Source organism: Hipposideros armiger, unplaced genomic scaffold (assembly GCF_001890085.2).
Source record: "Hipposideros armiger isolate ML-2016 unplaced genomic scaffold, ASM189008v1 scaffold_91, whole genome shotgun sequence".
NCBI lineage: Eukaryota > Metazoa > Chordata > Mammalia > Chiroptera > Hipposideridae > Hipposideros > Hipposideros armiger.
This window is the reverse complement of record NW_017731441.1, coordinates 3,105,886-3,133,249: the sequence shown is the minus strand read 5'-3', so window position 1 is coordinate 3,133,249 and position 27,364 is coordinate 3,105,886. Positions and strand designations below refer to the sequence as shown.

The 27,364-nt window shown below is 48.9% G+C and overlaps 1 protein-coding gene across 10 annotated transcripts in view; it reads right to left on the bottom strand.

Moving 5' to 3' along the window:
- MCF2L (MCF.2 cell line derived transforming sequence like) overlaps positions 1–27,364 on the bottom strand; it is a 200,363-nt gene that overhangs the window by 25,967 nt on the left and 147,032 nt on the right. For all 10 annotated transcript variants that reach the window (XM_019644811.1, XM_019644813.1, XM_019644815.1 and 7 more), the window contains 6 exons: positions 14,655–14,745; positions 6,379–6,498; positions 4,294–4,410; positions 3,615–3,764; positions 2,505–2,629; positions 557–671 (listed from right to left, as the gene is read on the bottom strand). In XM_019644811.1, the coding sequence (XP_019500356.1) occupies positions 557–671; positions 2,505–2,629; positions 3,615–3,764; positions 4,294–4,410; positions 6,379–6,498; positions 14,655–14,745 (718 nt within the window). The remainder of the gene's footprint in view (positions 1–556; positions 672–2,504; positions 2,630–3,614; positions 3,765–4,293; positions 4,411–6,378; positions 6,499–14,654; positions 14,746–27,364) is intronic.

Genomic DNA, 27,364 nt, shown 5'->3' with positions numbered 1-27,364 from the left:
GAGGTGTTCTCGGGTCAGGAAAAGTCTTGCTGTGAGGTCTACATTGCCTAGCACCAGGGCTAGACCACAGGGAAGTTTCAGTGTATGTATTCTGCATAAATAAATGATTAACAGGCTTTTGGTGAGCTGGCTGTCTCTAACGCTCTAACACAATGATGGCGCACGCCTTCTACTACAGCCCTATATCCTTCTACTATAGCCAAGGCAGGGCTGTACCTTTTATTCTTATACACCCAGGGCCTATGCCAGGCACATAGTAGGCACGTGTTGGAGGAAAGAACATACAAATGACCTTAAAGGGGGAACAAATAATGCAGAAGGAAGTATATGCCAAGGAACAGAGTGCACATAACCTTTTGTATATAATGATTTACTCAGCGAGCACATATTTCAAGGTTTAGTTCAGCTTGCTCTTGCAGCTCTGTGCGGCTAATCGAGACCACTGGGTAACTGGGCTCTCAGCACTGGGGTGATCCGGGTCACCTACTGGCTTTCTGCAGCCAGGATGCCATGTGCCCACCTACAGGTTCTCTGCATGCTCTGGGCCACCACTCACCTCTCGGAAATCCTGCTCGAAATGCCGCAGCTGCAGACACTGTTCCAGTTTTTGCTGATGCTTTGCCCAAAACTCATCAAAGGCAGCCTCGGTTTCATTTAGCTGGGCCAGGAGCCTAGGAAGGAGGAGAGGTACTCGTGCTGTGTGTGGGAGTGGCACGTGGGGGGGTGTGAAGAACCGTCTCCTGCAGCATGGAGTACGGGTGGTGGCTCTGTCTCCATGCAGCCTCCCCAAGACCCTCGCCTCCTCTTATTCCGGGCACTGCAGCACAGGATGCGCAGGTGGGATTTCTTTAGGTCCCGTTAACGTGAGAGGGAGAGGCATGTCAGAGGCATACCTGTGTTCTGTTTCCCTGCCCCACCATGCCTCACCACGCTGGGACATACTAACACAGCCTCTTGGGGAGAGCAGCTGGATGAGCTGTTTGTTGATTTTTACAAGGTGAAGGTGGTAAAGGTTTGGTCTTATTATTTATAACTTTGAGTCAGGGGTAAAGGAAGCAGCAAGCTGCCACAGTGCACATGTGGGTGAAGAGCTGCAGGCCACCATTCGCTGTCACCATTTCCAAATCTGAGAACCTGTATGTGCCAGGCACCTTGCTGGACAATTGTGAACTGATTTGATCCCACACCCACCCTGTAAGCCGCGATGAGGTTTGCCCCATTATACAGATGAGGAAACTGAGCCTGGAGGAAGTTGACAGTGTGTTTCAACCTCCTTTGTTCATGACATCACATCTACATAGGGCCCCCTTGTGCCCCGAGGCCTTCCCCACATCCCTGGCACAGAACGCCTGCTCAGTATGTGAACCTCTGCTGAGAGGGGGAACACAGTTTAAGAGTCGAAAGAATCAGCCAGGGGCGGCCAGGTAGCTCAGGTGGTTAGAGTACAGGCTCTTAACACCAAGGTTGCCTGCTTGATTCCCGCATGGGCCAGTGAGCTGCGCCCTCCACAACTACATTGAAAAACAACGGCTTGACTTGGAGCTAAGCTGCTGGTGGGCAGCTGGTTGGCTCAGTTGGTAAGAGCGCAGTGCTCATAACACCAAGGTTGCCGGTTCGATTCCCGCATGGGCCAGTGAGCTGCACCCTCCACAACTAGATTGAAAACAATGACTTGACTTGTACCTGATGGGTCCTGGGAAAAAACACACTGTTTCCCAATAAAGTTAAAAAAAAAAGAAAAAAAGAATCAGCCAGGGGCCAGGCCTGGCCTGCCTATGGTGGGCTGGGAGCCACCAGGCAGCCCATTCAGCTGCTTGGCACCTGTCCCTGAACAAGGAGATGGGGCCTTGGGGCCTTGGCACCGACCTGGCCTTCGGGGCACAAAGCACAGAACGGCAGGAGGGAGGAGGTGTGTGGACATTGCAGAGCGCCACAAGATGTTAGCTAACAGCAGTTAAGCATGTGGGCACTTCACCCTGTGTTCTGCTACACAGCTGGAAACCAAAGGAGAAAAGTACAAATTCCCCTTTTCAGTGAAAGAGAAAAGACACTCTTCTAAACCATGGGGCTAGAGCTGAGAGAGGCCTCAGGCTGCTTCCCTACTTGTGAACAAGTGGGGCCCAGAGACTGGGTGTGGAATGGGACAGGAAACTGATCGACTGCAGAAGCTCTACAAGCCTGACAGCTCCTGTCGCCACTGCTCTCCCCTAAATGTCTTCTCCATGCTTATGAAAAAAGAGTGATTGCTCTAAGAAATCTTCCCGCCCAGAAAAGCTGTTTTATTGGGGATTTGGAAGAAAAACATTTCGGTGGTAAGGACCCTCGGTTCCCCTTGCTTCTCTTTTGAAACGGAGGCTCAGAGAGGCGACAAGCCAGTTGGGGTGGGACCTCCTGCTCCTGTTTGTCTGTCACTCTGTCCTCAGCCTATGGCTTCTCGTTTCTGCAGAGGCCGTGCAGCTGAAATCCACCCTCCCCCCGTCACCCCCACAGCCCAAGGCCCTCACCTCTGCACTGTGGTCTGATTGTCCAGCTGGTCCTGGTTTAGGCTCTGCTCTGGGCTCTTGACTAGAGGTTCTCTGATGCTCTCCAGGATGCTCTGCCCCTCATCCAGGGCCAACCTCATGTCCTCCTGTGGGAAGATCACAGCACCTCTCACCCCAGGTCCACCCGCACCCCTGGACGCTGTCCAGGTTGGAGAGAGAGGTGGGCTTCACGGGGCATCCCCCGCTGAGAGGGGAATGGGAACGTGACGATGAGCAAGGTGGGAATAGCACCAGCCAGAGTGAAATCTTCCTAGACCCTCTGTGCTGACCTCTTGCACCTGTGTTCCACTTAAAACTGAGGAAGGAAGATAAATGTTGGGGAGACTCCTTTTGCTGTGACCAGGGCAGAGCTAGGGTTACAGGTCACTCAGGGGCAGCAGGATAAGGTAAGGCAGTAATAGGACACCAGACCTCTACGTGCCTGCTTCTGCGGCTGTCCTCATTGCCAGGAGCAAAAGGGAGGGAGGGATTCTCTTCGCATGGGTGGGAGGCAGTCCCTGAAGACAACCAGCAGGTCATGGCCACTGCTTATTAAAAGCCTGTGACATGCAGGTTGGGCCAGGGGTGTGACAGACCCAGGGAGCACCGTTCCCTCAGAGCATATTTATCCAGGAAGTGATAGTAAATTCAGGAGTACAGGGACTACTTTATGAATTTCAACCCCTCTGAGTCAGCCCACCCCATCTCCGCCTGCTGCCTATGGGATCCCAGGGGTAGAAATCCTTTTTTGCTTTACTAATAACAACAGAAACACCTAGATAGAGGGCCTTGCAATCCAGACAGCTTGGGAGCTTGTGCAGAGAGAAGCCGCCTGTGGTGCCTTGCTTTAGTCAGTTTCCACAAGTTACTCAAGCCCACCGCGAGGTGTCTGTGTTTACAGCATTCCTTACACTGCTTTTAAAAAGAAGCGTGTTTCAGTTCTCATCACACAGGTTCCTCAGCTCATTAGCATCCAAAGGCATCTTTGAAGCCTCTTCAGTTCTGTCTTACCTATTGCCATCATCGCTCTTTCTCAGCCACTGTCTAGAGGGTGGATGGAAGACATCCCCACCCCCCAGAAGCCACACGTACCTTCGCTTTGTCCTTCTTCTCCATGTGTGCGCAGAGCACCGAGCTCGTCGACTGGACATCATTGGGCAGTTCTGTTTCGGCCAGCTCGGTCCCGAAGGACTGCAGCATCTGAGCCGTCTGTTTAACCATGAGGGCGAAACTTTCGATCGCCTTGGGAAAAGGGGAAACACCATCACCAAACTGCATGCACGGCACCCTCCTGCTGCCTGAAAAGCTCCACCAAGGACCAGACGGGCATCTTCAGACAGGACAGGGCCACAGCAAGCCTGGTCTACATAAAGTAAATACCTTCCCACTGGTTTCTTAGCCTCACGACTTCTTCAGAAACATACCAGACACTCTTTACATACGCTTTCATCACCTAGAGTCATTCTATGCTTGAGGTCTCTCTCCTTGTAAAGAGAGTTGTGAGTGCTGTAAACTATAATATAGGGTTTTTCTTTCTTTCTTTTCTGTCTCTGAGCCCAGAGAAAGCCACTCCCAAACTTATTACTCATGTTATTTCTTTGGATGACTAAGGTCCACTGAGACTATCTCCTCATTCTTGGGGAGAAAACTTGGGTTATCATGAACGTGTCTTTGGAAAAAGGCAGCATTGAAACACAAAAGCAATTCAGCTAGATTAACTAGGGATTATTGAGAACCACAACCCCCACCAGAGAGTGTCGGAAAGACTCACCGTGCGGTGACACAACCACCTGGTGTGGCAGTAATCCAGGGTCCCACCCAGGTCCTCGGTCAACTGGGACTTGTCGATGTAACCGTGTAATTCTGGTACTGAGCTCAGCATTATGACCTAGAGGAGAAAGAAAAATGACCCCATAAAAAGAACGCCCAGCAGATGGAGGGAGGAATTGTTCTCCTGCTGGTTGCTAAGGGTGGTGGTGTGGACAGAAGTCACTGGCTTTGGACCGGATTTAAATCTCAGCTCTACCACTTACTAGCTGGTTGACTTTAGGCAAGTTGCTTATTCTCTCTGTGCCTCCGCTTCCTCATTTGTGATATGGGTAAGTGATGACTGATCTTGTCAGATGACAGCCATCGATGACCTGCAAAACCCTTGACAGAGCTGGGCACGCAATGGACCTCGGACATCTGATAGGCGTTTAGATGTAACTGTGTCCAGGGGAGTTCAGCATAGTAATCAAACGGTGCTCTGACCCAAAAGCAGATAATTTTGGACCTATTCCTCCTGAAACAACGTGAGGTCATTGCAGGTACAGAATCAGTTCAGCATCCTTTAGGTGCACAACTGCCTTTACGGGTGAGCACGAGGTTGCAGTGACTGAGCAAGCTCTTCCACACAGGACAAGTTTTTATTTTTTAAATATTTTTCTTGCCCTTTCTGAGGTCATTCTGTCCATGAGTTTTGGATAAAAATATAGCCTTTGCTTTGTAAGCTGTCACACAGATACTACAAAATAGGTCTTGAGAAGTTTAGCCCAAATGTTATTCGAAACCACCCATGTATTATTAAATACTGTATTAGTTTAAGGCAAGGGTTCTCCCCTGGGGTGATTCTGCCCCCCCCAAGGGACATTTGACAAGGTCTGGAGACAGTTTTGATTGTCATGATGTTGGAGGTGGTGGTGCTGACATTTGTTGGGTAAAGGGTAGGGGGTGCTGCTAAGATCCCACCATGCACAGGGCAACCCCACCATAGAGAATAATCCTGTCCAAATTATCAACAGTGCCGACATTAAGATCCCCTGATCAAAGCATAATCTTCGTTTAAAAAATAGGCTAAAATGTCCATTTAGAGTAGAAACAGTTCTCAACAGAGAGACCCCATTCTCTCTTTGCTGCTCTAATAAAGCTATTCATATGCTGCCAAATAACCCTGATTCACAACCAGCCTGACCAAATATGGGTTAGTTAGGCAATCTAAGGATTCAAGCCACCTTCCTTTATGAGTTTTGTATCTCCATTAACGTCTTGTCTATGCTTCCTCTATACTTAACCATGACAGAAAAGGTGCGAGGGCTCACCGTTTTTCTTAACATTTTCTATCTAGCGCTGAGTTCAACACACAGCACCAAAACATTGACATGAATACATTTTTAACAACAGCATTCAGACTGTGCTTTCTGTAATTCTAAAGAATGATCTAAAACGGGTCCGTGAATTGAAGATGCTGGCAATGATTTCTGTGAAACCCGTTTTTGACAACTGACTAATTTGGCCCAATAGTTCCATTTTGCTGGGCCGATGCCAGGGGGTGCCCCTTTGCTGGAGCTGCCCTGTGTCTGGCTGAAGTAAGGAGATGAGGTAGGGATTGCCACGCAGGACCGAGAACCACCCAGCGCCGCCAGCAGCTCGGGGTTCTCTCTGCAGGTCTCGGGGATACTTGCACCCACTTCTCCGGCCCCTCTCGTGTCCCCGGGCACTGGCAGAGCCTGGCCACTCCTCACAGGAGGTGGTTGATGGCACTCAGCTGGTTTGGCTCTCTTGTTCTTCAGCTTGACTGGCTATTAGAATGTTCTAGACTTGTGGCTCTGATGACACACCTGTACTTTTATGGGGTGATCCATCCAAGGCCGTGCTTTGCACAGTCAACTGGGGATGGGGAGTGGCATGTGGGAATGAAGGAACATAGTGCTCCTGCTAGTGTAAGAGGAAGTACAATTTCTGATTGAGTCGTTTGGGGCTTTATTTATGCCCATAGCACCGAAGTTAACACTTGGAGAATTTAGATTATCATTGATGGGCCAGGAATGCAATTAAATGCAGTTCTGCGTACAGAGCTAAAGCAAGGTATACTTACCGGTACCTTCATCTTAAAGTCATCTCTATTGAATTTGAAAGCCAGGTCAGAGAGAGTCCTTTGGAAAAATCCTGTTGGGCGCAGAACAAGGACAAGCTGGAGGTTTGCTGGGAATGATGCCTGTAAGAGAACAGAAGGGCTGTGGCACGGTCTGTGGACACCTGCAGCTGCTGAGCTGGGGGTCCCTGCACCCCTGCAGCTGACTGCACAGTCCACATGGGGGAGACCCAGCTTACTGGTCCAGGTATTTTCAACATGTCAATGCCATACTAAGATAAAAATGGTTACAGACACTGTACTCTGTTAGAGGCATCAGCATTTCTTAAAAGAAAAGGAAAAATGTCACAGTGCTTGGCACAACTATATTATGCTGCTTATCAACTTAAAAGTCAAAGCTTATTACACTTGTTACAGACTGAAGTGTGACCCCTAAAGTTCACATATCGAAGTACAAACCCCCAGTGCCTCAGATGTGACAAAGTCTTTACAGAGGCAATTAAACTAAAATAAGGTCATGAGGGTGGGTCCCTACCCCAATATGACTTGCTGCCCTTATAAAATGGGGAAATTTGGACACAAAAAATACACAAGGAGAACACCATGTAAAGATGAAGGGAGAGATGGGTGATGTGTATACAAGCCAAGGAACACCAAATATTACCAGCAAACCACCAGAAGCGAGAGAATCTCTCACAGCCTCACACACAATTATATTAATATGTTTGGTTATCAACTCTGCTTACAAGGAATGTGACCTTGGACAAGTTACTTAACCTCCCCGTGCCTCGGTTTTCCCATCTGTGAAGTAAGGATAACAAAGTGCCTTCCACGCTGCATACTCTTGAGGGTTAAATGACCTGACACACATGCAGTGTTTAGTATAGTGCTCGCACAAAGCGCTAAAAAATGTGGTGATGACAGATATATAGTAAGAGGCTATTCTAGATGCCAGATTATTTCCAGATGCTGAAATCCAGGAAGACCCCATTACTAACACAAGAAATTCCGAAGCAAGTGAACCTGATTTCCAGATAACTAGGCTAAATGCACCTAACATATAATATGTAGAAAAGAATGGCAGAGCTCTGAGGCCAGAAATGGATATGGCAGTACAGAATGGAAGATGAAAGCCAGCTCACCCCAATATCTTGGCTAAAAGGTCATTCCTGGGTCACACTCTAATATCCATGCTGGTCTCAGCAAGACTGGCAGAAGTGAGCCCCCAAGGGCATGGAACTGGGGAGCCCCCCCCATCAGGGACCAGTGGGTGGCCCATCTGTACACCAGGACCCACCACATCTGTGGCTATTCCTGGGCTATGTCATCAAGGTTTAAAACTGCCACCCACTTACTGGTGACGCCCACACTATGTCTGCGGCCAGGCTGGTCCCGAGCTTCCACGTGAAGGTCCTGGATGCCTGCCGAGTACCCCATCATCCTCCAGGAACCCTGAGGGTGGTGCTGAGACTTCAGTGAGTGGGGCACGTACCCTTCCAGCCTGCAGCCCCCTAGACATGCCCTCCCCATGTGTCCTGAATATGTCTGTGTGCCACTGTCACAGCCTGGGAGGAAAGGGACCATGTGTCCTCGGTCGCCAGCACCTTAGCAGGTGCTTGCTAAGTGTTTGCAGCTGTGTGGACAAGGCGGTGAGCTGAGAGCTATCACGGCATGCCATCTGCCCAGCCATGGTCTCCACATTCACCCACGATCACCCGCTGGACCCACAGCTGGGTCTGGGTGGGATTATTCTGAGGCGGATCGGGTGTCACTCAGCTCTGTGCCCTGTGTCCCACCATCTCACTCTATAGTTGGACACAAACCTCTCTACATCCTGCGGGAGGTGCACAGTGCAGTGGAGGACATGTGATTGCTCGACACCAGCCCAGGAGGAAACTGTGAACTGTGTACCCCAGTGAGCAGGGATCTCTCCATTGGTCCTGCTCCCGCTGACTCAAGCCAATGCTCATGAAGCTCAACTCCTCTGAGGGGGAAGAAAACAACTCAGAGAACCACACTGAGAGTCTGAAGCCCTAGGGCAGATTTTGGGTCACTTGTCAACAAGAGGACCGTGCAAACCCGTCACCACCATTTGTGAAAGTGGCCACCACAATGAAAGGAAAACCTCTTTATGAATATCTCTTTCTGGAGGCAACAGTGTCATGCTTTTCTAAATTTCAATATTGTTTTTATCGCCATAATTTACACCTCATGGCAGATGTGCTCTGTAAGGACAACAGTTGGAACTTAGGTGATAAATTAAAACTGTGCCCTTGTCCTTCTTCAGAGATTTCACTTAGATTAACTCAACACAGGTGGCAAGAAATCCCACTGCCAGCGGGACTCACCCATTCCATCCTGACAGGAAAGGCACCTGCCTCGCTAAGCCTGTGGCTGGTGGTGACTCTCAATGGGACAAAACTGTTCATTCTCCTCCTTTCCTCTGCTTTAGTGTTTCCATTTCTTTAAGTTATTGAATCTTTAAAGAGAGTAATTGTACGATCCTAGCCAAGTGAGAAGGCCTTAGTGATGTACACAAACACATAAAATTAAAATTTCTCTTGGTTGGAGCCAACTATATGTATTAAAAGCTGTAGACAATTCCAAAACAAAAATTTTACTTTAAAAATAGAGGTAACTAGATGGAGGATTTGGGATGAAGGCTGTAAAATAACATCTTTTTGTAACTTACTTGTTAATCAAGTAATCATAAAATGATTATAATAGGTTTCTATGTAATGTGAAAGCAGTATCATTTTCTGGGGCTGAAACTGATTGGCTTAGGGACCATGTGATAACCATATGAATATAATCTGGAGATAGAAAAAGAGGAGTTAACTGGCTTCTGAATTAATATTCTTAGAGACTTATGAAATGAAGAGGCAACACAGCTAAAACCAACAGAATACATTAGACACTGTGGACCGTGGAGCTTTGGGGAATGCTGTTTCTCCCCAAGTTCAAGTAATTTCCTTAAGTCTGCTCAAAGTCACATTTATCCGGCCTGACATTATACTCATATGCTTAATTTCAAATGGAGCAGCTGAAGCCTGACTAATGACTTTTGTCTCATAGTAGCCAGAAAAAAAAAAAAAACAAGTTTGTGTAATAAATAAAAATTTGAAAATGTGTGTCTTGGTGTTAAGAGATAAAAAACCCCGGAGTCTGAATCAGTGAGCAGAGGCCTGCCCCTCCCAGGCCTGTTCCAGTGGAGGTGTGGACAACGGCACTAAGGATGGAGAATCTAAGCCCACCCTGCCGGTGAATATTGCTAAGCCTATCGGAAACATCATTAAGGAAAAGACATTTTAATGAAAAAGAAGTAGGAAGGGCATAATCTTTGAAAGAAGGACAATCATTAAACCGAATATGCTCAACGTTACAAAACTTGCACTGCCTGCTCTTCTTTCTAGAATGTTCTGTGTGGACCAGCACTGCCCATCAACAGATGTGCCTGGACCCCTGGTGTGGGGAATGGAGCTCAGCCTTGGAGACAGGCCACCAGCCATCCTACCCCATCAGTAGGTGACCACATCCCTTTGAAGCCCAGTTTCTCTACCTGCAGCACAGGGAAAATTTGAGTGAAATTGCACGTGTAAAAGCCTTCTCTAACAGAGCCTAGGACTTAGGAAAAGCTCATAATTACTGGACCCCATTTCCTTCCACTAAAGTGGGCTCAGGGTGGTGTTATGAATTTCTGCTACACTATGTAAGTATTTGTTCAAAGCAGACCTGTTCTGAGAAAGCTTAGCTATGCAATAGTTAGAGCCGGGCCTCCCGAGGAGTCACGGCTGTGCACTGTCCATTCTAGCTCCCATGCCCTGTGAAGAGGGCAGTGCCATGACCCCTCCTCTCCCTTGGTAACCTGCATTGCACCCCCTGCACCCCCAGGCCCCTTGAAAGGGATTCACGACCACTGGCCTCCCACCTTCACTGTGTTCCGAGGGGGCATGCTGATTACCCCCTCTGCCAGGACAACTTTAACTTCCCTTCTGACTTTTGTTGGTGTCACCTCTGCCGAGAAGCCCTCCTGGTGTTCACACGGCTCTTGTCTTCACCTCCACTGGTGCTCACCAGTCTGCGCTTAGACCTCTGGTAACTGGCACACAGTAGGGATTCACTGGCATTGTTTAATACAATATTATTTTGTCACATACGGTGTATTTACTGAATGACCTGAAAATTCTGGGTCCCTCAGATACTTCCTTTTGTACCTTTTCTGCACACGCAGATAGCACTGACTCTGGTAAAAGCCAGAGTTCTGCCCCATGCAAAACGGCTTTAACCTTAATTTTCTTCAGCAGCATGTGCTAGGTCCAGGATATAGATTTAGCTTGAATTAGGCTAGCTTTAAACATAAACATGTACACTCTATTATAATACCCCCCCTCCTGCAATGCTCTCTCTCTCTCTCTCTCTCTCTCTCTCTCTCTCTCTCTCTCTCACTCACACACACACACACACTTACATACATACATAGCAGGTGTGGGTTAAAATTTGAAATGGAATCCTAGAAAAATATACTTAAATATTCACAAAAGATATATATATCCTAGGACAGTCCGAACTTTAAAGCAACTCTTGGACAAAGAGTGATGTTGGAATTCTCAGCTTTGGGTCTTGTGTCCACCAGCTGAGAGCATGATCTGTGACAGGTAAGCACACACATCTCCCCCAAAGCCCTGCCAGAGCTGATGCTGACTCTGCCCTTGATGGAGGCAAAGTAAGCCTGATTTTAGGCACATTGGACTTTGGCTCCTCCAATGTCTTATTTTTCTATTCCAAGCCAAGCTGAAGGCATCCAACAAAGAAAAAAGAACAGCCCACATTAAGGGAAGTTCAGCTCACGAGACAGCACACACGGTGACTAAAAATAGCCCCAAACTACATGGCGTTATGTAAGCACTGAGCCTCACTCAGTGTCCAGACACACTGGAGATAAACAGAGCCTCTGTCACTGGCTTGCTTTTGTCGCACCTGCAGCAAAATGGCCCGGGCGTCCCAGTGGAGTCAGGCACGCGGGAGCACCCATGTGTGTGACTCCTCCTGAGAGCACTGGCCTGGCTGGCGCTAGGTGGTCGTTTCCCCAAAGCCCCCTTGAATGAGAGCACTGACCAGATGAAGGGGATTGTCTGGGTTCATAGTCCCAGGCGATGGCATCAGTGCACTAGCTCTGCCCTGCCCAACTCCCTGGCACTAGGACAACTGCCAGCTCTGTCTCCCACCGCTCGGCCTCACTGCAGAGCTGTGATGGAGATCAGACCCAAAACCTGGCTGAGATGGACACGTGCACAAGGAGGGCAATGGGGCCTGGCTTGCAGCGTCCTGACCATCCCTAGGACCTCGGAACTCTCTCAGGCACCTCCGATATGTTTGTCTGGCATCGCTGGGAATAACCCTTATTATGATGTTCTGTCAACTGTCTGTACTGACTTGGCTGTATACTTCTTGCTTACCCCCCACTTACCCAGTGCTTTGCACAGTTCCAGGCACATGCAGGGTCTCAATAAATGTGTTAAATACATGAATAGAATTTTTGGCATTAATATGATCTGTAAATTGCTATAACAAAAAGCATTGGAGTTTAAAGAGAATTTTTGACAACTCTGCTGGGAAAATGCTAACTTCTGGGATTTCCAAACCAGTATTGGATGACTGTGAGACTTACATGAAAAAGGATTAAAAAAAAAACCCAAAAAAACAAAAAACAAGCAAACTAAAAAAAAAAAAACCAAACCAAAAAAAACCCCACACTATATTTTTATTGTGTACAAATCAATGCAAACATAAAACTCAAACATCAACTTTTCAGTTTCAATTTTCAGAAAACAAAGTATTCAAGGTGAGCCAGACCACTTCAGAAATTCATCTGATCATAAACTTGATGATGAATAAAACTCCGATTATACTTGGCAACTTGAGAGCTTGACATTGACAGCAAGGACAGCATAGCCCTGAACCATATTGCTGAATTGGGGGATCTGAAGGATTACTTCTTTAAAAAATAAGTTTGTTTCTAAAACAGCACTCCTGCATTTGGGGAACCTCTTGTTTCTAACCAGGAGCCACTGATGAACTCAAGAGATATTTATGGTGAACCTGTCTCACACAGGGCCTGGGCTGGGTGCCCGGCTGCACGAAGACGGATAGGGCTTGGTATTGATTTCAAGGAACCCATGGTGTGCAAACAAAGAACAACTGTGTACTTCCATAAAGCAGAGGTAAAGCAGTAGACTGAGCGGAATGCTGCTCTCCTGGGAGGCGGGTAGAGAGGGTGTAGAAGAATTGAATAGAAGCCACTGGGGTGAGGGCATTCCAGGGAGAGGCGTGTGTGCAAAGGTGCTGAGAAGCACTTTCCACCAAGGATGAGAGGCCTGGACCCCATGGGCATGCCATACCATGATGTCTCAGCGGTGATTTAAGTCAGTTGTAGATAAATGTGAAAGGACTGGATAGATAGTTTAGATTTGAACACACTATTATTATAACAGTATTACCTTTTAAAACAACAATGTACTTAACTAGGAACTTCTTGGTATCCAACCCACGACATTTGTTGTAAATCCATTGTGCATCTGACTCAGGGTTTCTTACCATTTAATTCTCAATTTAGCCTGCCGTGTGACATCATGTGCAAATTTGTTTCAAAATTTAAAATGAATACGTCAGCTCTTAACTGTTGATGGCATATCAAAAATGCTTTGTAAGTTTCTGGGGATTTTAAAATAAAAGAAAGCTGATTATAGAATACATGTATTTCTTATGAAACACTGAAGTGTTTTGATTTGTTTCAGATAAATGATGTCATAGGAAGTGTGTGCCAGGTGGGGACAGGGAATAGGAGACACAATGGGGCAGTGCAGGGACAAGCTTTATCAGAAAGACAAAGGTGGGACCCAGCAGCCCAGGAATAGGTTTGCACCCAAAGTATCTAAGTTGTAAGGGCCAGAGCAGATACTGAGCCTTTAATTATTGTTAAGAGAAATTAATGAGGCAGCCAGTAGGGAAGGAATCAATTCTTCCACTCCACCCAGAACCACAGCACAGCAGCCTCTCAGAAGCCAGGAACCAAATATGGTTGAACACAATACCCAGAACGAGAGGTTAGGAGAATTCCCCTCCATCAGGGGTTAGGTTTTTTGTTTTGTTTTAATTAGTTTCAGGTGTACAACACAGTGCAATAGTTATACTTTTTACCCCTCAAAGTGACAAACCCCCTCCTCCAATCCGCCGCCCCTCCCCGATAACATACATATCTATTACAGTTCCATTGACTCCACTCCCACAAGGGGTTAGGTTTTTAAGAAACACTTGGGAGCAGCAGAGCCATCACAGCCGAGGACTCTGGCCACAGTCACTCTGGGTTACCCTGCTTGACAACAGTCAAATTTTTTGTTCCTTTGGCTCCCAGAAGAAAGTGTGGGTGAAACTCAGTATGGTGAGAAGTGCTCCTCAGTGGAGCTCGTGAGTGGGGGTGGAAGCTGTCGACTAAAACAAGATTCACGGGCTTTCTGCTGACTTAACTCTTCCCCCCTACGTTATTACTGCAGCTAAAACCAGCCAGAGCGACAACCACAGACCAGCTGCTCTTCTGCCCTGGAGGGCAGCACTCAGTCTGCAAACCAACTCTACCAATGGAAAGATAAATTCCTTGGCAGTGGGGGCTACTAAATGCAGGAATGGGTTACCAAGGAAGGGTAAGGCATCTGATTTAGCTGTAAAACTAAAGAATAAATAGCCCATTTGGAAAGGAGAAGATCACTTAGAAAAAGCTAGTCAACATAATTTCAAACTTCTAGCCTGAAGATCCTCTATAACGCACTCAACACCCTGCGGGTTCAGGACCTCGTGATGCATTTGAGAATGAATACACAGTGCAATCCTGAGCATCTCACACACTCGATGGTCAGAAATAAACCAGCTGGTATAATTGTTTTCAAATTATAACAGGCCCCCTAAGAGTTAACCCATTTGAGAACACACACACACACACACACACACACATGCACACACGCGTGCATGCACATGTATGCCCTAGCAACTGCAGGAACCCAAGGAGGTGGGGCTCCCAAGTGCCCCTTGGCTCAGCCTCAGGCCACCCCGTGTCGGTGCTCTGAGCTGGCTGCACACCACGGCTCTGTGCCACACTGGGCAGCACAGGCCAGCCAGAACCCAAACACCACCCAGGAAGACAATTTGCTAGAAGAGAAACGCTGCTGTCATCCAGCCCAGGGGAAGAGTAGGTGGGAGCGTCACAGAGCCCAGGCACCGACACTTACTGCTATTCGCAGGACCGATGCCTTCACTGAGGTCCATTTGTCCTGCCTTCGGTCTATGACCAGGATGAATCCGATGCCAGCATCTTGTAAGCTGAAACGAGGAGGAGAGATATCTGCAATTAGTGTGTGCAGCAGGAAGATAGGCTTTCACGTAATCTCTAAGAAAATCTTATCATAAAATGATTCCTCCTATGATCCTTATTCCACTTCCGCACTGCAAGGTAAAACGCTTGCCAAGTAGGCGTCTGAGCAGACTGCAGCATTTCCATAAGCTTCGTCCGGGCAATTTCCAGAACTTGCTCTTATCTAAAGACGGACAGATATTTTCTGTGTATTGCTTATTTCCTTCCCAGTCTAACACCAACCATCTCACAAGGAAAAGACCCAGGTAGAACCCATCTCTCCTGGAGCTCAATTTTTGTTCCACAGCAAGAGCCGAGTCATTTTCTTTTCTGGGTTGACCAGCTGGTTAAATCCTCTAAAACGAGTTTTATGACCCACATATCACGTTAGTCCTAGCATCTGAAGTCCTCGGGTTTGTCCACGTTAGAAAATTGCTCTTGATGGCATCGCTACAACTTTGGGAGAAAATCCCCGAGGTGCCTGTAGGCTCATAAGCATCTGTTGGAAATGGGACGGGAAATATGGCTTCTTGCAACAGCAACATCTGTGATAAAGATAACGCCGAGTCGCTGTGTAATGATAACCTCCGTCCCGACTTAGCCTAACACAGGAGCCCGAGTCACAGTGCAGAAGCCAGGAGGTCTGCTTCTGTTGGCTAATCTCACATCCAAGCCAATTGTGTAATGCCAGCAGCTGCTGCTGCCAGCCAATCCACACAGAAGCGAGAGAAGGGCAGCCTGACGCACTGACTGGAATCGCGCATTTCCAAGTCTCTGAACCTACCTAAAGGAGCCACACTTCTGGGTTTAAATGGAAATCAAAATGAAATGGAACAAATGTAAATTATGCACTCTGTGAATGTGCACTGCCTGCTACAAACATTATGTAATAAAGCCAGAGCTGTCATAGCTAACATCTTTTCCTATCAGATTTAATGATGGGGACAATGATATACATAATGCACACCTGTGTGGGTGTGTGCACATCTGTGAGAGTATGTGCTGTTGATTCTCTGTTCTTGTCCACACTTGCTGATGAAGGACCCTACCAGTTTATAGTAATCTGGTACAATGACAGCAAAGGGCTTAGGGTAAATACACAAATCAACTTCAGCTTTCATTGAAAATAAAACAGCTTTCATTTCTGCTGTTGATTTTAAAGCCCATGTGCGCACGCACAGCGAGAAGTCGATGATGCTGTTTCACAGCTGTACATGGTTCCTCAGACAGAACTCTCTTCTGAGATGGCTTAGTTCTTAGGGAGGTAAGGACTTTATTGTGCATCACTCGAGTGTCAGTGCCAGAAACCTAGATTCACAGCTGTCTTGCTCCCCACTGCACCCCAGCAGCAAGTGCTCAACACAGATGGCCAGCCACCTTGCCTGACTCAGGTTGGGCAGGTCAGATAGGAAGTTGAGATGGAACAGAAACCCTTGTCCCTGGGCCCAGACCCTTCTTCTGGGAGGAGGGATTTCTTTGTTCTTCAGGGTTGCTACTGGCCAGCCACCACACTAAAAGCTCAACAGCTATTCTTCCTTTAATCCTCATCACAACCATATGAGGTAGCTAGCTGAGAGATAAGGAACAGAGGGGTTAAGTATTTTGTCCAAAATCGCACAGCTGGTGGGCACAGAAAGGGTGACCCCTATGGTCTGGCTCTGAGTCAGGATTCTCAGCTGCCTGCATTGCCTCCCAGGGCAAGTTCACTCTGCAGAATAAAGCAGCCTATTCCCACCCCTCCCACCTCTGGGCTGCATCCTAATGCTGGGCTAGGCAGGGGCTTCTTCTTCAGGGGTCCCTGCACTACTTCCTGGTATTGGGGGACATGCTGAGCGAACCCAGCCCCAGAAGCAGACAGCAAAGATGCCCACACACCAGAACCTAGCTTGAGGCCCAGGAGAACTCTCCTCCATGCCCCCTCATCTCATCTCCTACCACATTTTGGGAACACTGACTTAGAGGCACATAGACCTAACAAGCAGAAGGCATCTTACGTCAGGATGTAGAGACCCTTCAAGCCCCCCACGTGCTCCCACTGCAGCCCCAGAACAAGGCCACGTGATTTGCCCCATTTCCCAGCAGCCCATGGGGTCCCATCACTCCACCTGCCATTACGCTAAGGGGGGGTCTGCCCACATGAGTGAAGGACCCAGAGCTCAAGAAGCCCTGCTTCTGTTACACCCCCTCCCCACGCCCACATCTGTGACCTCATATGCCTAGGGGACAAGGCGGCTCATACTTGGATCTTGCTCAAAGCTGCCCACCCTAAGGTTCCTTGTGTGCCAGGCCTTGGGCTGACTGCGCCGAAGGTCGTGGCAGTGGAGTAAACAGGGAGCAAATAGTTCAGAAGCTGGCAGCCACACGAAGCGTCCCAGTACCCTGGGCACACATGGCCTGCAACACACAGATGTTGGCCTCCAATCTCAAAACAGTTGGATCGGAGTGCAACCCTGGCCAGCCGCCCGGCAGCTGAGTGAGGCTGATGAGCTCACTTTTGGCCTAAATAATGAAAAGGCACAGAACTTGAATAAAGTCTCTCTCTCTCTCTCTCTCTCTCTCTCTCTCTCTCTCTCTCTCTCTATCATTTCAGGGCTTGCTGGCCTTGGGCACCCATGGGCCTGCTAACTCCATCTGGGTGGCCCTTGGAAGCCCTGGGCATGAAGGCTGGTCAGCTGTGGGTCCAATCTCCCCATCACTGGGTGGGAAAAGTGAGCAGCATGAGAATAGTCTAGAAACAAGGGCTGGGCGTCCCTACCAGTGAATGAGGTCTTTCGTCACCCGGCATCACATTTGTCTAGTTCTTGGCTGAGCTGCATCTTGTTCCCCAAAACTGGCAGGAGCGTGTGGGACTCAGCCCCTCCTCCCCCACTCCGGTTTAGACCCAATTTATCTCAGAGCAGGGTCAGGCGGAGACACAAAGAGAAACCAGAATGACAGAGGAGGAAAGGCATTCACAGAGAGAATATCCCTGGTGGGGAGAGATGACGGACAGAGGGTGTGTGATGAAACGGGCCCACAACGTGCCGGCTTCTCCAACTGCAATGTGGACCCGAGACTCATGAAGAATTTGTTAAAATGCTGATTCAGGCTCGGGAGGCCAAAGTGGGGTCCACCTTATTGCATTTCTAACGAGCTCCCAATGCTGCTGAGGCTGCTGGTCCAAGGTCCCCCCCACCCTGAGTGGCTAGTCCCATAGACAAGCCCTGAGGACTTCCTGCGCTGGGGAGAGATGCTGTGTCTGAGTGCCCCGAGCTTCCGCCCAGAGGAAGAGCCTGGAAGGAGGCTGGGACACCTGCGGCGGCTGCTGGACCTCAGGTCCTGGGCACCGTCAGGAAGGGAAGTTGGGAAAGAGGGGGCGGTGGGCAGCGACAAGCCCACTCCGGGTCAAGGCTGAGAGACATTTAGGTGGAGTGGAGTAGGGCCCTGAGGATGCAGCCGGGCGGGTGGTGTGGGGCTTTGGGCGGGAGGGGGGCATGGGTGTCATGCTGGAGGGTGGAGAGTAAGCGGAGGCGAGTGCACGGGTGGCTGGTGGGAGAGGGGACGTGCTGACATGGGTGATAAGCCAGGTGGTGTTTCTGGAGGAGGGGCCAGTGGGAAGAAGTCCCAGGGACTGGAAGGTCACTGCCCGTCTCCAGGCTGAGATAACCGGGGAGTGGGAGAGGTCACACCTTCCCCACAACAGCCAGGAGGGGCCAGGCCAGGGCTGGGCCTCACAAACCCTCCTGCTAGGCCTGGCCTCAGCCCCACGCCTGCTCTCTTCCCCTTCTCAAGGAAGCAGGGTTTTCAGGAGACAAAGCAAAGAGGGAAGTCACCTGTTAGCAGCTTGTGTCCCAAGGATGGACATAAGCACTACTGAAAATGTACTGAGCCCTAGTTATAGGAATAAACAGAAGCACCAGTGAGGTACAGAAACAGGAGAAGGTGTGAGGAGGAAATGGTGCAGCAGAATTAAAAAATGTGTTCTGACCAATGGTGCCCTCTTGTGGTTGGAAGTGAGTGCCACGCGTGACCCAGGCAGGCACTAGGAGCCTCATTCTGGGAATGTAGGGAGGCAGGCCAACTTTAACCAGCTGCAATGTGGTTAGCGACTTCTGGGGAGCCCGCCATCCTCTCTGAGGTTGTAGTGTCCCACGTCATCTGCTGGGATGCATGTGTGGGAGTCGCACCTGGCCCAGGGCATCCCGACCAGTCTGAAGGGCTGGGGGCCTGAGGATCTAATTCTCAATAAACTAGTCTAGTGCTCCAGTGTGCTTTTCTGGTCTTCTACAAATCAGGATGACAAGACAGTCTTAAGACAGCCCTGCTCTGGGGCAAATCCTGTAATGCTGGGGCGTTTATCTTCTCATGAACATGTGGCTAACCTGCTCGACCTGCACATGTAAGCCTGGGAGGGACCGTCACTCAAGAGGGCCTGACAGGCTGAAGGCATCGCAAGGGATTCACTGGTATCTGCGGCCATGCTCTGCACGCTTCCAAGTCTGGGGGGGGTCCCCCACTACAGGCTCCCCTTGCCACCCCACTGCTACTCCAGGCTGGAGGGCTAGGTGAAAAGCGGCTGACCCAGTAGTCTTAGGTTAGCTGTAGCTGAGGCTCAGCAGGCTTTGAAGCCACTGCCCTCCTCCTGAGTGGACAAGGAGAGGCTTCTCATGAAAAGAGACCATATTAAACCCTCAGTTACAGAGAAACCATGGGCTCAACTCTGCCTTTCTTCTAGAATTAGGAATTAGTGATCTCACTGCTTGAAAAGACCTTAGATATGATGATCCAAACCTCACTGGAGAACACGGAGTGGGCCTTGCCCTGGGTTCTGTAGCTGATTTGAAGTATACCAGAAAGAACCCCCGTTACCACAAGCCACCTCTGTCTTTCCTGTGCATCAGATAAAGCTTTTGGTCCCCTCAGATCTATGGTAGCCAAGAGATCTGATGTGTTGCTGCAGAAACTCTGAACTTCCCCGGAACCATCATCACCCCGATGGTCTGCTCTAGGAGCCGAGTCTGCTGACCCTGACCACAAACCCCACGAGAGCTGCATCAGCCGCGCCTAGCCCAGACCCACACTCAGCACGCCCAAAGGAAGGAATGGGCATGGGACTGACCAAAGCATCAGCCCTCCTCTCCAGTGTGTCCACAGCTACAAGACCTCTGGCTTTCACTCTGTCCAGCCCTGAAAGGGACTGTGCCACCAGAGTACTGCTCTGCTTCCCGGGTTTCTCCAGCCCATTGAGGGTGGTGGCCCTTTGTTCCAGTGCTGAGAACCCTGGAGTCTGTGCGTCCCTGCTGATGTCAGCCAGTCCCATGCCTGGGTTTACTCCCTTGATCTTATTCTCCACCCTCAAGTAGCATCCAAAACCCTCCTGCCAACCCCACCAGCTTTCCAATCTTCCTTCCATCAGCAGTGAAACGGTCTCCTTCATCGAGGTTATAACTATCCTTTAAAGAAGTTCAACTTGTTACTATGGCCACGGAGAGGCTGAGTATACAGATGGACCAGAGCCAGGCCAGTCTATAAAAATGAACTCAGATCCACAACTTGCAGCAACCAGCCCAGAAAACCAGCCCGCTGTCTCAGCACCCGGCCCAGGCAGCCAGCCTGCCATCTAAAAGTCACATGTAACAGGAATTAACCACTATCTGCAGCAACAACCCTAGAAGCCAAACAACTACCCCATAGCAATCGGCCCCTGAGAAGCTGAATGTTTCAATAACTGCAGTTTCCCCAATGTGTGTCTCTGCTTGCAGCTCAAGATGAATGAGAGAAAGCCAAAAGTGCTCCCTAACCGTGCTGCACCCATATGTCTGCTGTGGGTGTGGCAGCTGCTCGCTAGGGTGGGACCCCGGCCCTTGGGGTTGGGCATGGACCTGCGGGTCCAACATAGCTAAGCCAGGTCTGTTGTGGAATGATACTTTCTGTAATGTAAACATCCACAGGTCATAGCAAGCCAAATAGGCTTTGACACAGTCTGATTCTGTGGCAAGGGAGAAGGCGTCAGGTTTAACGAGGAAAAAAGCCGGATGGGCTGCACCCACGGCTCAAGCTGGGTCTCACTCTACCCTATGCCCAGAGCTCATGGCTCGAAGCTGGAGGACAATGAGGAAGCCCCTTCCCAGTATGAAAGGACCGTGATGACACTGGATACCCTGGCTGAGTGTTCATGGAGCCACCTCTAACAAGACCTGCTCAGCCTGGTGCCGGGACCGGGACCGGAGGAAATAAGGCCAGTGATGGGGGTGGGCATCAGGCCAGGGCGTGCTCTTGCAGGAGGCAGTCACAGGCTGGCATCCATCCCAGACCGTCCCTGGCAGGTGGTGGGAGAGGCATCAGGTGAAGCTTGTCATCCACGACAGGGTCCCAAGAGAGAGAAGGCTCCGCTTCCCTTAAGGGCTGGGTAGGATGTCAGGGCCCTAGCCAAGCAGGTGAGTCCTGAGAGTTGGGCCAGCCCAGGGGGCCAGGAAATGGACAAGGCCAGGCAGGTGGCTAGGTGAGGGTGGAGGCAGGAGGGACAGCTTGCAGGGGACGCTGCAGCTTGAGGGGCGATACACACAGCTGAACCTGCAGAACGCACGAATCTTGGCTTAAGGCAGGGCCCACTCTCGCCTTCCCCGGTCCCCACCTGACTGTATTTCTTTGCTTCTCTCTCTCTTTTTCATCCCATGTTTTCACACTGGTCTATAAAAGTTAGCAAATGTTAAAAATTATTTTCCTTTATTTCCTTGTTTTCCTTTTGTAAGGGAGGTGCTGTGGCCACTTTTCTCTCTGCCCCTGTGATTTACCTGCCCAGGTTTAAACCCTGTGACCCTGAATATGTTCCCTGAGCACCTGATTCTGAACCTTTCTTTGCTGGCTCTTCTCTCTTCTTACGATTCTAAAATTTAACCTATTATAATGTCATTTGTGCAATGTGTTTAACACTGGTCAGCTTTTAATCCCAGAAAGCAAAACAGCAAGAGAAACATCCCATGCTTAGAAAAAAACAAACTCTCCCATACACAGTAATGTGTCTATTCTCAAAGTCACATGCAATCCCTATTGGGGCTGGCAAGTCAGATGGATACAAGGTGAGCCGCAGGTAAGCTGGTACCAGCCACAGAGCCTTTTGCCACAAAACAGTAGCATCACTTCCCTTCTTCACAGCCCAAAAGCAACAGTCCACTTTTTAAAAAACAAAACACAAACTGACTTCTCTAAAGAGCCGGAAAACGTGTATTTTTATGTTCTTTATATTCGAGTTGTTTTTTTCCATATCAGTAAATATAAATTTGGGGGACACAAATGAACAAAGAAAACCAAACCTATGACATCCAGGGGAATCATTATGAATATATAATACTTGGAATTTGTTTGAACGAATGAATGTAGAGTAGGAGTGATAACATTCATAGATAATGAAGAGGTCAACGTGCAGCCCTGTTCCTGGTCTACAAGCCTACACAGTGCAGGAGGAAATTGGAGTATCTTACCTATTTTTCAAAGGCTGTTTTCTAATCTAGCTCAAAAACATAGCTTCCTCCACCAACAAGTGAATGGATAAACAAAATGTGGCCCATCCATATAATGGAATACTGTTTGACTTAAAAAGGAAGGACATCCTGACACACGCTATAGCATGGATGAACCGTGAGGACATTACGCTCAGGGAAACAAGCCAGTCACAAAAAGACACATATGTATGATTCCACTTCTGTGAGGTCCCTCAAGTCATCAAATTCATAGAGACAGAAAGTAGGATGGTAGGTGTCAGGGGCTGGGGAAGGGGAATTGAGCGGGGGTGGTTAGTGTTTAATGGGGACAGAGTTTCAGTTTGAGAAGCTGAGAAGGTGCTGGAATTTGTTGCACAACAATGTGAATATATTTAACACTACTGAACTACACACACCTAGAAATAATTAAGATGGTTAAGTTGTATATTATCAATATCTTACCACAATTTATAAAAATTCTATAAAAAACAAAACTAACAACCACATAAATTCTTTAAATATGTTAAATTAAATTAAAAGATGCGCACCACTGGCCAGTTCTTTGTAATCTTGGAGTGAACAGCTCCCCCGGGGCATAAAGGCACTACCTTGGGAAGTCCGATCTAGGCTGAGGACCATCTGGAATCTGCTCATTACCTGCCTTGGGTTCGTGCTCAGCCCCAGCTGTCCACCTTTCCAGCTCTTGCTCCGAGCACAGGTCCTGGATGTGGCACCCCCTCCTCCGTCCTGACTCTCTGCTGCTCAACTGCAGCCCGGAGCTTATCTGGCTCCTTCCTCCACCAGGATCTGCCTCAGGTGTCTCCTCTCCACCTGGAGCTGAAACTCTAGCTGCACAGGCTTGCAGGCGACCTGTGTCTCCCTCTCTGTGCCAGCCCATCCCCCATGGGGTAGATGAGCTGGCAGGTGCATCCTGGGTGGCAAGGGAAGGGTTTCCGAAACCCCAATTCCACACTTTCATGAGTTTCCTTCACTATACACTTAGAAATGGTTAAGATGGCAAGTTGTATGTTATGACTATTTCTCCCTCACAGCAAAAAGTCATTCTTTCCAAGTAAGACAAGGGCTGTGGGTTTCTCCTCCTGGGCAGGGGACCAGGTTAATACCCTCTTGGCCTTTTTCCATAAATGAAGGGCACGGTGGCTATCAACGGAATCCCACCCCATCACAGCCCACGTGCTCCAACAGATGGAAACGTCCCACGTCTGAGCTGCCCAATCTGGCAGCCACTGGCCACAGGTGAATTGAAACATGGCTGGCCCGACCCAGGGATTAAATTTTTCCATTCATTTAGTTTTAATTTTGAAGTTTGAATAGCTATGTGTGGCTGGTGACTCTCGTACTAGACAGCAGTGACAGAGACAGGCCATTACGTCAAAGGAAGAAGGCTTGAGGAGATGGGCAGCCGCTGGCTCCCCCAGGAGAACATGAGACGTAGAGACAGGACGTGCGTGCGGGAGGTCACCACAGTGAGCAGTGGTCCCTGAGCCCCCAGAGCTTCAGACCGTGTGGGACCACGGGCTGAGCAAAACCACTGGACAGCAAATGGCGAGGCCGGCCCTTTGCTTTGTAATTACATGGGCGGGAGCGGGAAGGGTCACCCAGAGTGTGAGAGCCATTACAAACGGGATCACTTTCAAGCCGTCTGAGCTCATAAACACAATGCGAAAACCAGGTAGGCCAGGAACAAGACTGTTCATCATGGCGGGGCTCTGAAGGGAGCCGGCAGAGTGGAGGACGAACAGGCGCAGGCTCTGCATGTCTGGTCCATCGACACCAGAGGGGGTGATGCAGCCACTGAAAGAATGAGGCAAAAGGTGCTGCCTAGAGAGATGTCCATCCTATCCTGTTAGCTAAAAAGAGGAGGGTTGGGACGTGCCTGTGCTGCCCCGTTTTGGGGGCAGCATATGGATAGGGTAGAACAAAGTTACGATTTTACCTAAATTGTCAGAGTTAAGCGTTAATGCTATGGGGGAAGGAAGCAGGAGGTAAGGCGAAAGCTCTTTTCCATGTGTATATTGTGAATTATTTAGTATGTATTCACACACACATTTTTCTATCTTTATATTGAAAATTCAATTGGAGAGCATACTGGCAGCGAGAAGTAAGGTGCTGCCAATGGCTGAGGTCCGGCTGAAGCTTACACAGCATGGCGGGCACGCGCCTCTTGGAATAAGCACTCAGGCAGCTGGCAACGGGAGAGTGAGTCAGCTTGGTTCTAGGGTTAGTCTTAGAATTAATATATTAGGAGTGCTCAGAACTCTTGACTGGGAGTCTAAGGTTACATTACATCCCTGTTCCATTCCACATGCATCTGCCTTTCTCCTTCATATGGTTCATGCAAACTGGGTGTGTGTTTGTGCCTGTATGTGTGTGTGTGTGTGTGTGTGTTTATGCACACGTTTGTTTGTGGCGTGCATGCACACCAGTGCATGTGTGAGTGTACGTGTGTGGCATGTGTGCATGCATGTATACGTGTGTGTGTTGTGCATGCACACCTCTGTGTCGATGTACCCATATGTGCATGCCTCTTATCAGGGTAAATGTGGTCCATCATTGAAAACCAACTGGGAGATGAAATATTGTCTCCCAAGCAGCTGGGTGATTTGAACCATGTCCGTGGAAAGTCAACGTCATTGTCAGCTTCAATTAGCACAAAGAGCTCCTGAATTGCATTTTGATTGGTTTGTGGAGAGACTGCAGCAGTGGAGGAAGGTGATCCTCTTGATATTATCTCCCAAACCTTGGGTAGAGTAGGTGGGTGAAGCCCCCAGAGCCTACCACAGGGGAAGGCTCCCGCAGGGGCTGCCAAGTAGAAATATAAGTCCAGGGCTGCAAAAGTTGTTTTGCAAAGAAAAGCCAGAAATCTACTATCTCAGTGTTGGCAACCCTATGCATGTGTGAGCGCACATGCCTGTGTGTCTATGCACATGTGTGTCTGTGTGCTGTGTGTGTACAGGGGGGAAGCCTGGGGGGACTCCATTCACGGGGAGGGACAGGATCAGACTGAGTTTGAAACGTGACTTTTGCCACAGTGGAAGGTGAGAGGAGATAAGGAGGTGGACTGGGGGGGCGCTTGGAGGTGGAGGAGAGATCCAGGTTCCAGGAGTGGAGGGGCAGAGGAAGAGGTTCAGGCTCTGCGGCCTCGGCATTCATGCCCGCTGCTTGGGCTCTGGAATCCCTGTCACGATTTCCTGAGTGCTGGACTCAGAGGTGATGCACAAAGAAATCAAATGGTTTGTGTAAATCAAATGGCTAAGTGTAAAAGAAATCAAATGGTTACTGCTCTTTTTGTTGTTGTAGTTGGGTAATGTCCATCAGCATAAACATGCTGTAATTTCTCTCATCTTAAAAGAAAATCCCGTCTGCCTCCCTCGCACCAGCTAACTGACCCATTTCTCTGCTCCTCTTGGGAGCAAAATCCTGGAAGGAGGTCTATCTACTGTCTCAGATCCCTCTCCTCCCATTTTTTATGGCATTTACTCCAATAAGCATTTTATTCCCCACCCTTCACCAATACTACTCCCGTTAGCGTTCCCAAAGGCCTGTATGTTGTGAGAATCCCACTGAATTCCTCATTCTTATCTTATTTCACGCATCAGTAATGTGACCATGTAAGGTACTGTCACAGCTAGGACACTTGCGAGGGGAGGGGGCCATAAGTAGTTGCAGGCATAGCATGGCCACTGATCTCTTGACCGCTGGACCTATGGCATGTCCCCACACAGCCCGACAGGACCTGGGTGGTGCCCTCCTGGGACCCCAGATGGGGCTGATCCCCCCTCCTCCCCCGGTTGCATTTCCTCTTCCTGCTGACCTCCTCCAGCTAGAACACCTGGGCCTCCCACTCTGCCCACCACTAGGTCCATCACCACCCACATGCCCACAACTCCCAAATCCACACAGTAGCTGGGAGCTCACCCCAGAGTCCCAGACTCACCTCACGGTACCCAGAGATACCAACCCTCAACCTGAGAGGTCTCCCTGGACATGCAAGTGACATCCCAAATCTAATGCGACCCTCTTACCTGCTGCCCCTTCCTTTCTCAAGTGACTGCTCCCCAGAAAATCGTCGGTCAGGCCGTCTCTAATTCTCTCCTCTCCTGTTTCCTCCTCAGGGCTTTTTGTGGGGACTTGTTGCTGACTGAGGCTCCCTCAACTCCTGTAAGTCACCTTCTCATGGTGGCATCTCTCTAGTGATGGCATCCCTCACCTCCTTTCTCTCTCATTTTTCCTTTTTCATAATCCAATCCCTGTGCACATCTTATTTAATTTACTGAGAATGCAAGCAGCAGGATTTTATCTGTTTTGTTCACTGTGGGGTTCACATTGCTCAGCACACAATAGACAGAGATGGGGAGAACTGGCTTTCTCTCAGTTGTGTGACTGTGTTAGGGAGGTCACAGGGCCGCTCTCTGGGGCCAAGCATGCTGTCACTTATTCTCTCAACTCTGTGGGATTGCGCCACCCAGGCCTGGCAGATGATGGCAAACAAGCCACATTAGGAATTGCAAGGCTGTAGGCATCTGAGCTGTAAAACCCAGCCCTCTAGCCAAGGCGAGAGCTCATAGGGACTTTCCCATGGCATGGCTACATTGGCTGGACGCCAGTTGATACTCTGACTGATAAATCATAAACTCCTTCCATGTTCCCTTTACTGAGTCGTTTTTCAAAAGACAACTTGCCTCATTTTTACATATGTCTGATATATCTGTATGAAGGCTGCCTGTTTCAGTATAATATTTCACAATGATCAGTGACTATTAATCAGATGTAATGGCTAAAATTGGGGCTCCCATCACTTGCATTAATAACAGAAAGACAGCTAAAATCAGCCCATGATATTTTTTAAAAGAATGAAATTAATGCTTGGTTCACAACTGTAAAACTCAGTATCTTAGAAGCCGTCTTCATAAGAGATTGGTCCATTTAATGTGATTGACATTTAAAAGCATACACCTGGTTCTAAATTTCACTCTTTCTACTTAGAGCAGCGGTTCTCAACCTTCCTAATGCCGCAACCCCTTAATACAGTTCCTCATGTTGTGGTGACCCCCAACCATAAAATTATTTTCGTTGCTACTCTATAACTGTAATTTTGCTACTGTTA